At 33.3% G+C, this 13,227-nt stretch overlaps 1 protein-coding gene across 1 annotated transcript; it reads right to left on the minus strand.

Annotated features, from left to right (window-relative positions):
* Window positions 1-2,231: 2,231 nt before the first annotated feature.
* On the minus strand, window positions 2,232-3,742 carry LOC128193564 (endo-1,3;1,4-beta-D-glucanase-like). The gene is made up of 5 exons (XM_052867305.1): window positions 3,701-3,742; window positions 3,482-3,611; window positions 3,258-3,348; window positions 3,065-3,154; window positions 2,232-2,555 (listed from the first exon to the last, which is right to left on the minus strand). Coding segments are annotated over exons 1-5 (402 nt in total). The 5' UTR covers window positions 3,703-3,742; the 3' UTR covers window positions 2,232-2,466.
* Between the last annotated feature and the right edge of the window lie 9,485 nt (window positions 3,743-13,227).

The raw sequence follows: 13,227 nt of genomic DNA on the forward strand, positions 1-13,227 counted from the left end.
ATGCTTAATGTACCATGATAAACGATTCGTCTCAATAACCCACCTTTCGAAAATCAATTAGTGTCATACCCGATTAATCTATTTTCACACCACTCTTATTGTCAAACCACTTAGATTTGAACAATGGAACAAAAAACTTGGTGTAATCAACCTCCCATATCTCTTCTATTATACCATAATATCTCATTGATCCAAGTACAGGAGATTGATCTTTTGATGTGGAAAATTGAAGCGACTCAGCTTCTAAACTGACTCCACTATTTTGTATTGTACTTTTATCATCTAAAGTCTTCGTATAGAATGTACAATTATTGACTTTAAAACCTGTACAACATACGACATCAAACTTTAAACCATTTGCAAGCCACAACAAAGTCTGAGAAGAATGTGGCTCTTTGTCAATTTCAGATTTGAACCAAGACATAAATGTTTTGTTATGCTCCATCAACTGCCATTTCTTTGATTGTCTTGGATTTTTATTCTTCACAATGGCTTTGTGTGCTTGCAAAAAAGGATCACCTCATCTGTGTTGTTCAATATATAAAGATATGCTTGTAACAATTCTTCGCGATCCTTTGTCACCGCATTCACACCTCGGATGCTTTTACTTGTAGAACTTTTATTCATCCATGATGTGCGAGGAACTCCTATTGGATTTGCTGATGTCATGTAGTTTGAACAAAACTCAATACTTTCTTCAGCAATATACTTTTTAATCATTGAACCTTCGGGACGATATGGATTTTTAACGTACCCTTTCAAAATCTTCATATAACGCTCAATAGGATACATCCATCTTAAGTATACCGGTCCGCACAACTTGATTTCTCTAACCAAATGAACAAGTAAATGTACCATGATGTCAAAAAAAGATGGAGAGAAAAACATCTCTAGTTGACACAAGATGATAACAATCTCGCCTTGAAGTTCATCTAATTTTGTAGGATCAATGACTTTACTACAAATTGATGAGAAAAATGAACACAAACTGTTTATGGTCTGCCTAACATTTTTGGGCAAAATTCCACGAATAGCCACTGGTAACAATTGTTGCATTAAGACGTGACAATCATGAGACTTCACGCCAACAAGCTTTAAGTCCTGCATCGACACTAAATTCTTCATATTTGAAGAGTATCCCTGCGGTACTTTGATACGCTTTAAACAAAGGCAAAAATTTATCTTTTCTTATCTAGACATTGTGTAACATGCAGGAGGCAAATAAGTACGTTTACCAATCTCCCTAGGTGTCAACTCTTCTTTGATATTCATGTCAACCAAATCCAAATGAGCATTCAATCTTTTGTCTTTCCCTGAATGTTGAGTAGTGTACCAATCAAGCTATCACACACATTCTTCTCTACATGCATCACATCTATGCAATGTCTAACATCTAATTTTGACCAATATGGAAGATTAAAGAATATTGATTTCTTCTTCCAAGGGGTCGTTACAAATGACTTCTTGGATGTTTTCCCAAATACATGATGTATTTTATTAACTTTTTCAAGAATTTGAAGGCCAGTAAGTAGATTTGGTGCTTCGTCCCTCTCTTGATATCCATTGAATGCTTTTTTTAACCTTCGATATGGATGATTAATTTTAGAAATCTCCGATGACGCAGATACACCGTCTTTCTTCCGTGTTTCAATTAATGAGCTGCAGTGTTTTCTTCAGATATAGGACATGCTTTATGACCCTTGACACTGTATCATGACAAATTACCATAAGCTGGCACTACAAAAAAAAGGTTATTTAGAGGAGGTTTTTTTTTCGATTTGTGGGGGTTTTCACCCTCCGCAAAATAAATTTCGGGGGTTTTTCAAACCGCCGCAGTTTAAGTCGCCACAAACTATCTGCGGGGGTTTTTTGCGACCCCTGGTATCGCGTTCAATTTGCGGAGGTTTTTCTGCGGAGGGTAAAAACCTCCTCTATTACTGAAAATAAATATTTGAGGGTTTTAACCTCCTTTATTTTCAACTATTTGATCACAAAAGTTTTCTATATTTTTTGTCAATTTTTTTATTTGATGATTATTAAAATATATAATATCGTTTTTTGTTTAATGATTATTAAAATATATAATAACTACCTATTTTCACCAATTTCTTTCTTTTCTTCTTTTTTTTTTAATTTCAAAATTAAGTAAATTTTTTTTTTAAATTATTAAATACCAAACAAATATGATTCCTCTGAATAAAAAATTGATACCATAGAACTTAAACCCCTGAGTAGGAAGGAATTTAGAAAAATAAATTGAGAAACAATTGTATGTTACAGAAGGATAGGCTAGAAGCCAATGTAATCCTATTGTAGAAATAGTTACAAAGAAAGAAATGTTACCCAATTCATAATAAACTAAGTATAGTTTTATCCTAAAACAATATCATAAACTTCCTAAAGGTTACTTCCATCAGATGATTGTCTTGTTCCCAAAGGAGAGTCTGGCTCATTTGCATCACGAGCTTACTGAAATAATATAAATTCTTTCACAAGCTCTGGAGGACAATATTTGTCACTCTCGGCTCCAAGTATAGCAATTGGAGTATCAACAACTGCATGTTAGACCAATTTATAATTAATCTTTTCTACATAAAAATGATCAATCACCAGTTTGTGAAAAGTAAACATAAAGCAGGCTTTTAAAACAATTCATTGTCATTGCAGGTATTCCTCATCTTTCAGACAAAGTTTTTAGTTAGCCAGTTACAATTACAATTAAATAGCACACTCTGGTTTTACTGAGAAATAGCTTTCTGCAGAATATTCTTTCTGTCAATTGAAATAGCTTTCTGCTCAAAATATTCTTTCTGCAGGTTTACAAAATGTTTTTTCATGAAAACAATACCAAACATGCAGTAAATGTATATGACTATGTTATGATAATATAACAGTAGAGGTCAATGTAACTTTAGTATTTCCAAAAATTAAAAGAAAAGAAAGATAAAGGAAAGAAAGTATTATAAATAACAAAGGCAACTCTTAATAGTTAATTATACAATTGCAGTTACAGGGAAAGAATATATTAAGGAGAAAAAAAAATCTAAACATTGAAAATCCATACCCTTGAAGTCATCCACAGAGACAAATGATGGATGCAACAGCACTGCTGTTTGGATCAGTCTGGATTTGGCAAGTTCAACCACGACCTTAGCTGAGAGAGAGAGAATAGATTTAGTGGATTCTATGAGCTCAATTACGAACTTAGTTTCTCTTAAAAGGAAGGAGGAGATGCACAGAAAACAATTAGTACTCACCACCCCAACAAAAACCAACACCAGCGATTGCTGAAAACCCTTTACTTTTTAAGGCTTCAATTACGGGTTTTGAACCTTCAGCACCTTTCTCCTATTAATATATATATATATATATATATATATATATATATATAACAGGTAAGTATTATAGAATGTCACCATTTTATATTTCTGATTTCAGACAATCAACAAATTAAAACCGTCTCAAAATAATAAGAACTAACCACGGGTCCATGATCTTTTAACCAAATAGGTAAGTTATCGAGAGAACCATCAGGCTTAAAGGGGTCACCCTCTAAGAGGTCAGGAACAACCACATAATACCCAACAGCTGCAACTTTGTCAGCAAGTTTCCTTCACAACAAAGACAAGTATTATTACTGGAGAAACTCATTACATATTATTTACTATAAAATGTAGCAAACTGGACACAGAAAACAGACATGAAAATTGACCATTTAAAAGTGGCGCTTCATATCCTGCAAAAGAAAACCGGAGCATGCCAAGTTAAAATAAGATTTTGGATTCTAAATCTTTCCTTCCTTCATTATCATATATGCTTTCAACGCACCCAAGGTGGTTTGAACTTGGGATTCTAAATTCATGTACTTTTGTTCCCACTTATTAGAAGATGTTGATGATGTGACACAACATGTATTGTTGTACAAGAGATTTAAAACTAATAATGATTGACCATTGACCATAATTGACCACTAACTATTAACTTTACACTAACATTATAAAAATTTAAACTTATTAAAAATCCCAATAATTGACTTTCTAATTAATAGTTATTTTTGAGTACTGCAGACAATTTACAATTTTTTTAACTGCTATAGTTATCCACCACTGGTGTCTACATATGCATTGACTTTCTAACATATAATCAACTTTGAGAAGTATATTACAGTGCATAAACATCTTATCATGCAACTGAACTGGTGGAATTGATTGCTTACTTGGGCTGGAAATGAAATCTTAGATGCGAAAGTGATCTTTGTCATATTATATGTCTTCCCTTAAAAAGTTTCCATTATTGCACAAATAAAAAATATTTTTATTTATGATAAAGATCTTGTTCACATAGTCCTTCTAAGGATTCACATGTCACAAAGAGGCAACAAAACAATTACAAGTGAATTGAAAATTAAAAATTACTTGGACTATAAATACATATACATACCAGTAATATTACTGCCAACTATGTTAGAGTTTCTAACTATTCCCTTAACTACCAGCTGCCATTAACAATCTTGAGTGTTTTTAAGAACCTTCAAGTGAGATGCGACACAATGCTTAAAAGAGCATGTTTCCACTGGTTCTCAGCTGCAAACTCTAACACAACTTCATAAAAGAAATTGCCCTGTTATCCAATATTATGAAATTTTCAATTGCAAGTTAAGGAATAAAGAACACTTACAATTTGGAGATTAACAACTTTGCATAATAGAAAATTGTTTTTCCAACACAAACTGTTATTGCATTCAATCCACATTATCATCCTAACAGGTGCAATCCGCTTTTTCTTTCGAAGCTGCAATCCGCTTTATCTTTCGAATCACATAACGGCAGGATTCAATTTATTCAATGCTAATTAAATGCGATTAAAGCACATAAGAAAAACCAATTTAAGAAACATAACAATGTAAATTCTTGAATTGCTTTCAATCCATACATCCAGGCTACAAGTGAAAAAACTTTTCAAATTACAATTGTTTCTATTTCGTGCTAGCATATATACACTAGCACTAATTAAATAATTAATTAACTTACACAAGTATTGAAACAGTGAAATTAATAATGAGAGTGGTATGCCTATCTTTCCTTCCAATAAAATCTGATTACTCTTAACCAAGAACTGAATTTACTCGTTCATGAAAAACATGATTGAGACTGAGAAGAAGATATCCCACTAAAACGTTGCACCAAATAAAAAGCACAAAGGGTTGTAGAACGATGTACCTATCAACCGTGACGTTATGAGCTCTGCTGTCTGCCGGTCTGCAGAACCATCGTTGCAGCTCTGTCCGCCGACTACGAATCTGAAAGAAAAAGGAAAACACTGGACAATCTAAAGGAGAAATGAAAGAAGAGGGAGAGAGCGGATGGAATGAAGGGAGAAACTAGGGTTCATGTGGTGAAATGAAGGGAGAAATTGTCAGAAGATTTTTAGAGGAAAATTATCTTTTAGAAAAATAATGGGTTTAGGCAGAGATGGGTTTTAGATCTGGAGGGAATAAAATTTTAGAATTGCTAAAATGAAACTTAGTCTAAAATTTTTAGAGGGAAAAATGTAAAAGAATTAGAAAATGATGAATAAAAATATATTTTTATTTGAAGAGGTTATAAACCTCTCTTGAAAGGAATTAAAACCCCCACAAATATTGTCAGTTAGATAATTTAAATTAAACATCTTAAAGTATGTTAATTTGAGGGGGTTTTTTATAACCTCCCCAAAATAACCCCCTCTAAATAAGGTTTTTTTTGTAGTGTGGAAAGTCATTAATGGTGCAAAATAACATTGCACACATCACAAATGTTTCAGAAGCGAATGCATCAAACATTTCAACCCCATCCACCCACAACAACTTCAAGTCTTTAACTAGTGGTCTTATATAAACATCTATGTCATTTCCAAGCTGCTTTGGACCAGATATCATCATAAACAACATCATGTACTTCCTCTTCATGCACAATGCAGGAGATAAGTTGTAAATTATCAATATAATTGGCCAACAACTATTATTGGTACTTAGATTACCAAATGGGTTCATTCCATCAGTGGCTAAATCAAGCCTAAGATTTCTACACTCTTTACCAAATTGGGGGAATTGTTGATCAATATTTTTCCATTGCTTTGAATCAGCTGGATGACGAAGCAACCTGTCAATTTTTCTCTCATTTGCATGTCATCTAAGGTTTTTAGCATCTTTTGGATTTGCAAACAAACACTTAAGTCTGGGTACAATTGGAAGGTACCAAACAACTTTCAAAGCAGATCCATTTTTTTGTATCTGACCACATTATCTTCACTATTGTTTTTTGACTTGTATCGTGATAACCCACATTTTGGACACTTTGTCAAAAATTCAAACTCTTTCCTATATAAAATGCAGTCATTGGGACAAGCATGTATCCTTTTATACTCCATACCCATCGGACAAAGAATTTTCTTCGCATCATAATTATGAGTGGGTAGTGTATTTCCATCTGGCAGCATTTCATTCAACAACGTCAACAATTCTGTGAAACTCTTATCAGTCCATCCATTAGTCGCCTTCAAATTCATGAGCCTTAACACCACTGACAAACGTGTGAACTTAGTTGAACTGACATACAAAGGTGTTTCCGCATCAGTCGACATCGTCTCATACACATGAGCTTTGGCAAAAAAATTTTGCGCCAACATCGCGGATCATGTCCTCTAATTTGTCTTCATCCAGTCGATCTTCTTCCATGGTGGAATCAATAACATTTTCAGTTTGGGAGTTAGTCAGAAATTGCATTTCTTCACCATGCCATATCCATGTTGTATAGCATATTAGGAAACCATGACAGATAAGATGTTCTCTAATTTGGGTTGCGTTCAACTTTCTCGCATTCAAACAGTTCAAATAAGGACATCTAAACTTCACTTCATCATCACTTCTACCCATATTACGTTGTGCAAATTGTATAAATTCCTCTACCCCTCTTTCGTACTCAGCACTAATGCGTGGTAAATTAATCCAATTTCGATCCATAGGTAAATATTCTACAAAATTACAATCATACAATTATACAATATATTCAACATACAATCAATTCAATCATACAATCAATTCAAGTATACAATCAAACAATTAATTAACATTCAAATTATCAATTCAAACATTCAATCATACATAATTATTCATATTCAACACATAAAAAATTAAAAAATTAACAAAATGAAAATTAATAAACAGAATAATACAATCATACAATCAAACAATTAATAAGCATTCAAATTATCAATTCAAAAATTAAAAATGCACAAAATGAAAATTAATAAACAAAATAATACGAACTTGGGAGCATGAAAAACCACACAATAATGAAGACGATTGAACAACCCGTTGTCTGAACGGAACAAATTTAAAAGAAAAAACACAATACCTACAAAAAATACAACAAAACGTAAGTTTGATAATCCGAATCAATAAAAAAACGTATCAAACCAACCCAAAAACAAAAAACAAAACGAAAAAACTCCGGCGACCAAAGCCAAATTTGATCGGATACAAACGTAGGTGATGAAAAATGAAGAAGGAAGTCCTTCTATAGTGACGGCAGCGGCGCAACAGTGGTGGAAGAAAGAATCGAGAAGATCGCAGCGGTAAGAAAGTCGTTGTCGAGAAAATGGCTAGAGGGGACGAACTGTTCGAGGAAGACGAAATTGTTCACTCTGTAATATTTTTTTTAACCTAATCAAATGTTACTACCGCGGTTCATTGGAAAAAACCGCGATAATAGAGGGGATACGACCTCGGTTCCCAACATAACTGAGGCTCATTCTCTTAAAAAAAATTAAAAATTGTTCTGAAATGACAATTTTGAAATTTTTTTCAACCTTTATGTCGCGGTTCCCCGCCTAACCGAGGCCTATTGTCTTAAATATTTAAAATTTGTTCAGAACAGGGAATAGGTCGCAGTTACCCCCAGAACCGCGGTCTATTCCCTGACGGTCTGACTTCAAAATTTATTTCAAGACTGCTTTGGCGGGAATTTCAGAATATTGCAGGGACAATAGATCACGGTTCCCCCAGAACCGAGGCCTATTCCCTGACTGTCTGATTTCAAAATTATTTTAGACTGACTTAGGTGGGAATGTCAGAATTTTGCAAGGACAATAGACCGCGGTTCCCCCCAGAACCGAGGCCTATTCCCTGACTATCTGATTCCAAATTTATTTTAGACTGACTTAAGTGGGAATGTCAGAATTTTGTAGGGATAATAGATCACGATTCACCCTAGAACCGAGGCCTATTCCCTGTGGGTCTGATTTCAGACTGACTTGGGTGGGAATGTCAGAATTTTGCAGGGACTATAGACCGCGGTTCCCCCTAGAACCGAGGCCTATTCCCTGTGGGTCTGATTTCATACTGACTTGGGTGGGAATGTCAGAATTTTGCAGGGACTATAGGCCGCGGTTCCTTAGAGAACCGCAGCCTAAGAGTATATACGGTCGCGGTTCTGTTGCAACCGAGGCCTATATTGTTGATATAATTTCAAAAATGCCACCGCGCAATATTATGCTTCTGGTTAACCGATGCATAATGTGTGTGGTAATAGATCAATTTTTTACTAGTGCAAGATAGTATTATCCCTTCATTTCTACAAAGAATTTTCAATGCATTCAATTTTGAAAATATAGTTATTATAATTATTTACAATGATCATAAACATTAACATCTTGATAATCGATTAAAACAATTCATAATTGTTTTTTCCAAATTAATTAATTCACAATCAATTAAAGTGAAAAGGGTGACAAATAATTCTTCTACTTAATAATTGATTATACTAAATATTTTAAAAACTTGCTTTTCATTTTTTTAACCTAATTTTGAAATGGAGTTCTACAAATAAAGTGATAGGCTATCATTAAAAAGATAGAAGTTGGAAGAGAAATTTTTTCTATGGTTAAGTTTTGGAAAAACATAGTTTTTGTGAGTGGCTTAAATTTTATCAAGTGCGAATCTTGAGTGATAAGTTGTTATTGTTTGTTAGGGGTTGTAAGCTTGTTCATCTTCTATGTTATTCAAGAGAAGTGTACTCATTATTTGTGTGATTCAAAGGGGGTAATTCAATCTTTGTGGTTTCAAGGAAGATGTTTCTTCATTTTTTTTTTGTAATTCAAAGATAATGTTCATTTCTTATGACTTCAAAGGAGGTGTTCTTTCATCTTTTGTGGTTATTCAAGTGATGTCTTTTTTTTTTCATATTCTAAATTTCTTATTGCATTAGTGATTTTAATTTACATTTTTTTATAGTGGTTGGTTAATCACTCTAATTGGGTTGATTAACAACTAAATGTAAAACAACTATGTAATATTCTCTTATTTCTACATTATTTATTTTACTATTGTTAAGTTAAAATAAAGTAAAGATTTTATAAAACTTTTATTTTTAAGAGAAATATTAAAGTTTTAATTTTTAATATCAAACTAATTCAACCATTGTCGAACCCTCCCTCACTCCCTTGGCTTTTTTCTAACAACAAATATTTCCAACTATTATGAATAAAATCATGACTAGAATTATCATTTACATCTCTTTAAGAATCTACAATGGCATTGAGGTTATATTTTCCAACGGTACAAAAAAGATGAGATTTAGCGACGGTCTTAGTTTGTCAGAAACAACCAAAATCTGTCGGTAATAGGACATTACCGATGACTTAACGACGGTCATATATTCGTCGCTAAATTGTTTATCGGTAACCATTACCGACGGCCTTTGTCTTCGATAATTACCGACGGTCACCTCACCACCACCAACCGAAGAAGGAAACCAATGTTGATTGGGAGCAAAGGAGAAATGATTTTCGCGGACTCAAGTGGTTCGGGAACGAATAAAGGGAGTAGTGCTCGAAGAAAGAAAGTAGGGCTTGAAGAAGTGAAATTAGCAGAGGGAAAACCCAAATTGTTATTTCATATAGTTGACCCACTTACCAATGGGCAGAGTCCTTCGGTAAATAAAATTGTCATTACCGATGGTCTAAATCCTTCGGTACGTTACTACTCTAGAGACCCTCAGTAAATCCTTCGGAAAACGTAATTTACCGACGGTCCTATAGTTGCAATATCTTCTTCAAGATATTTAATTTCTTCTGTCAGATTTTTACAAGATTAACATTCAAAAAACTTCCCTTTTAATTAAGTTCCACAACCATAAGATAATTTGCAAATCATATACAAACCTTCTAAACCATTTTAAGGTTTGTATTCTCTTCTACCTATTTAACTTCATTTTTTAACCATCTATTTTCTCCTTTTATCATATTGTTTTCAAAAGATAGCCTTTGGGATTTTTCACGCATTTCATTGAAAGCATAAAAATTGTCCTCTATTAAGAAATTGGAAAGAATTACCTACACTTCCAGTTTTTTATATTTGGTTAGTAAGCGAGCGAAGGTTTGCTTCTTCTCCACTTGTGCTTGATTCATTGATGAATGATGCATTCCCATGCAAATATATACTTGAGTCACAAGATCCTCTTCTTCCTCAAGTTTCAGAACACAAAATGGATCTATTAAAATTAGGGGTGGGCAAACTGCACTATTTGCACTGTACTATAAACCCATTACAATTAACTATAAAATAGTTCAAAAAAAACTGAACTGAACTAAAAAATAGTTCAAAAAAACTGAACTGAACTTTTTTTTAGTTTAGTTAACTACAATACAGTTTAGTAAACTGTTTTGTGAAAACAGTTCAGAATTAAAGCTAAATGATACTGAAAACAGTTTTCAATTACAGTTCTCAATTAAAGCTAAACATAAGAGTTTTCATTCCCATAAGAGTTGCTTCTTCTGATCTCCACACATTATTTTCTGCTTTGTATGATCTCCATCAACAGAGTCTCCACCTCCATCTTCAAACACTTTATCTCTCTGTTATACTTGCTTGGGAAAAACCTACACACACAGATGAAAAAGGGTGGGGGACAGGGACAGACAAATGCTTTCAGATAAAACAATAAAGATGGAATAAGACCGACACAACCATAATGCTAACCATGGAATAACAAATATAAATGTGATTATTCACATGCTTCGGGATAAAAAAGCAAGGAATCCAATCCACATTTCTATCTCGTACATAACCAAACACTGCATGTAGAATTAGAATAGCACAAAGTTAATCTATAATTGTTACAGTTTTCGCGTTTCTAAACGTGCTTTTTTCTTTTTTTTTTAACTTTTTTTTTAACTTTTTGACGAGTTTCTAACACGCCATGGATCTTTTTGTGAAGAGAAATCAAAAGGGTGGCTTAAAAAAGAGTTTGAGGTGAGAAACCTGCTTCTGGGGAAGCAAAGATGACGGCAATGCTTGAGCACAAAAATTACTCTACAGACACATATTTACTAAATCAGTTGGCAAGTTATTGCACCATTATTATTGGTTTTCAAATTCTGGAGAATATGCCACCAATGCTTTCCAAAAGTTTCTCTCCCTGTAAACAAAGTAAAGACAGATAAAAAGAAATCCAGATTCAGAATACAAATTCAGAAACTAAATTCAATTTCAAGACACAGAACGGAGGACAAAAACTAATTCAGATTATCCCCCATTTTAACAAAAATTGAATGTGATATGCAATATGTTTTGATAAAAGGAAAATAATGAATAAAGGTTATAAGATTGTTCTTTATATTCATAGGGTATCAAACTTTAGCGAGAACTTTGAACTTAGTACTGTTGTTGACATTGACAATACAATTGGGATAAAATGCAAATACAGTACCATAATACTGTGGCACTGTTTTTCAACAAAAATTGGCCCTTTTCCAAGACACTAAGTTATATTGATGATGAATGTCATGAAAAGAAAATATGCTCAATTGGTTTCCTTCCAAATAACTTCCATTTGAGGTATCAGCTTGGTAGAAAAGCTACAAAGATGGTAGATAAAATCATAGAAGATGGACTTTGGGAAAAGAAATTTCACATAGTTTCGTATCAAGAATACCCATCCCATGATTATGCTATTTCAAACAATGGTTATGTGAGCCTTGCATCTAGAACTAGAACATTGGAGATGATTATGAAAGCATTGGAAGACTCAACAATAGACATGATTGGAGTTTATGGGCGTTCTAGTATGGGTAAGACCTTTTTAGTTAAAGAAATTGCTAAGAAATCTAAAGAAAAGTTGTTCAAGAGAGTGATCATAGCAAATATTATAGAAAATCCTGATTTCGAAAAAATTCAAGGACAAATTGCTGGCATGCTAGATATGACATTGGAAGAGAAAAATGAGTTTACTAGAGCAAATTGTATTCGAAAGAAGTTAAAGAAAGAAAAAAAGAACACCCTTATTATCTCTCCACGTACAAGCAATCGTTACAAGATGTCTAACAAAATGTTTGAACAACTAAGAATACATTTAAAAAATGTTTGAACAACAGGAAAAACATTCGTACCTTAGGGTTCCAAATTTGCTTATCTTTTCCAGTTAAAGGAAAACCGTTCTCAGAATCTTCGACGATGGTGGTAGAACCTTCGATAGTTCGGCGACGGCAGAGTGCGGCAAAGCCTTCGATAGCGGCGAGCCTTCGACGACGGCGAACCTTCGGCAATGGTAACCTCGACGGCAACGAACCTTCAACAACGGTAACCTCGGCGGCAGCCTTCAACAACGACAACCTTCAACAGCAGCAGCGAATGAGTGGGATGAACAAGATGTAAGGCAGAAAGCAAATGAAGTCGTGATTGGGAACACAGATATAAACCTAAACTATAGTTAACTGCACTGAATGTAAAATAGTTCAGTATTTTTAAACTGTATTATTAATTAGTTTAATTAGTTTTTAGTTAACAATATTATTAAATTTTTAAGTTAAAAAAAGTATGGATTAACTATAGTTTAAGTATTTTAAGTTAACTTTGTCCAACCCTAATTAAATCCTTCCTTACAAATGACTAGGTATAAGAGTTAATTGAAAGGGTGGAAAAGGAAAGCATTACAAGAACTTAATAAATTCGTTAATAAACCCAAATTCAGTAATATTTAATTGACGAATTTTAAAATTTAAATTACTTATAAATATTTTTTTTGTTGATAACAAATTTATTGGAAATATATGTTAGTAAAGTTCGTCGATAAATTAGAATTTATATTACCAAAAAATATTTTCTTTAGTAATGTATCCAATAGTCAGTTTTATTGGAAAGTTTTGTGATATAACTCTTATACTAACGAAATTTTTTGTCGATAAATTTCT

This window comes from Vigna angularis, chromosome 8, assembly GCF_016808095.1.
Source record: "Vigna angularis cultivar LongXiaoDou No.4 chromosome 8, ASM1680809v1, whole genome shotgun sequence".
NCBI lineage: Eukaryota > Viridiplantae > Streptophyta > Magnoliopsida > Fabales > Fabaceae > Vigna > Vigna angularis.

Excerpts from the sequence above, each read along its gene's own strand:
- LOC128193564 (XM_052867305.1), bottom strand. Across the intron at positions 3,155-3,257 it reads TGTTGGTTTTTGTTGGGGTG|CTAAGGTCGTGGTTGAACTT; the intron begins GTGAGTACTAAT and ends TCTCTCTCTCAG. Across the intron at positions 2,556-3,064 it reads CTCTGTGGATGACTTCAAGG|TTGTTGATACTCCAATTGCT; the intron begins GTATGGATTTTC and ends TCTAACATGCAG.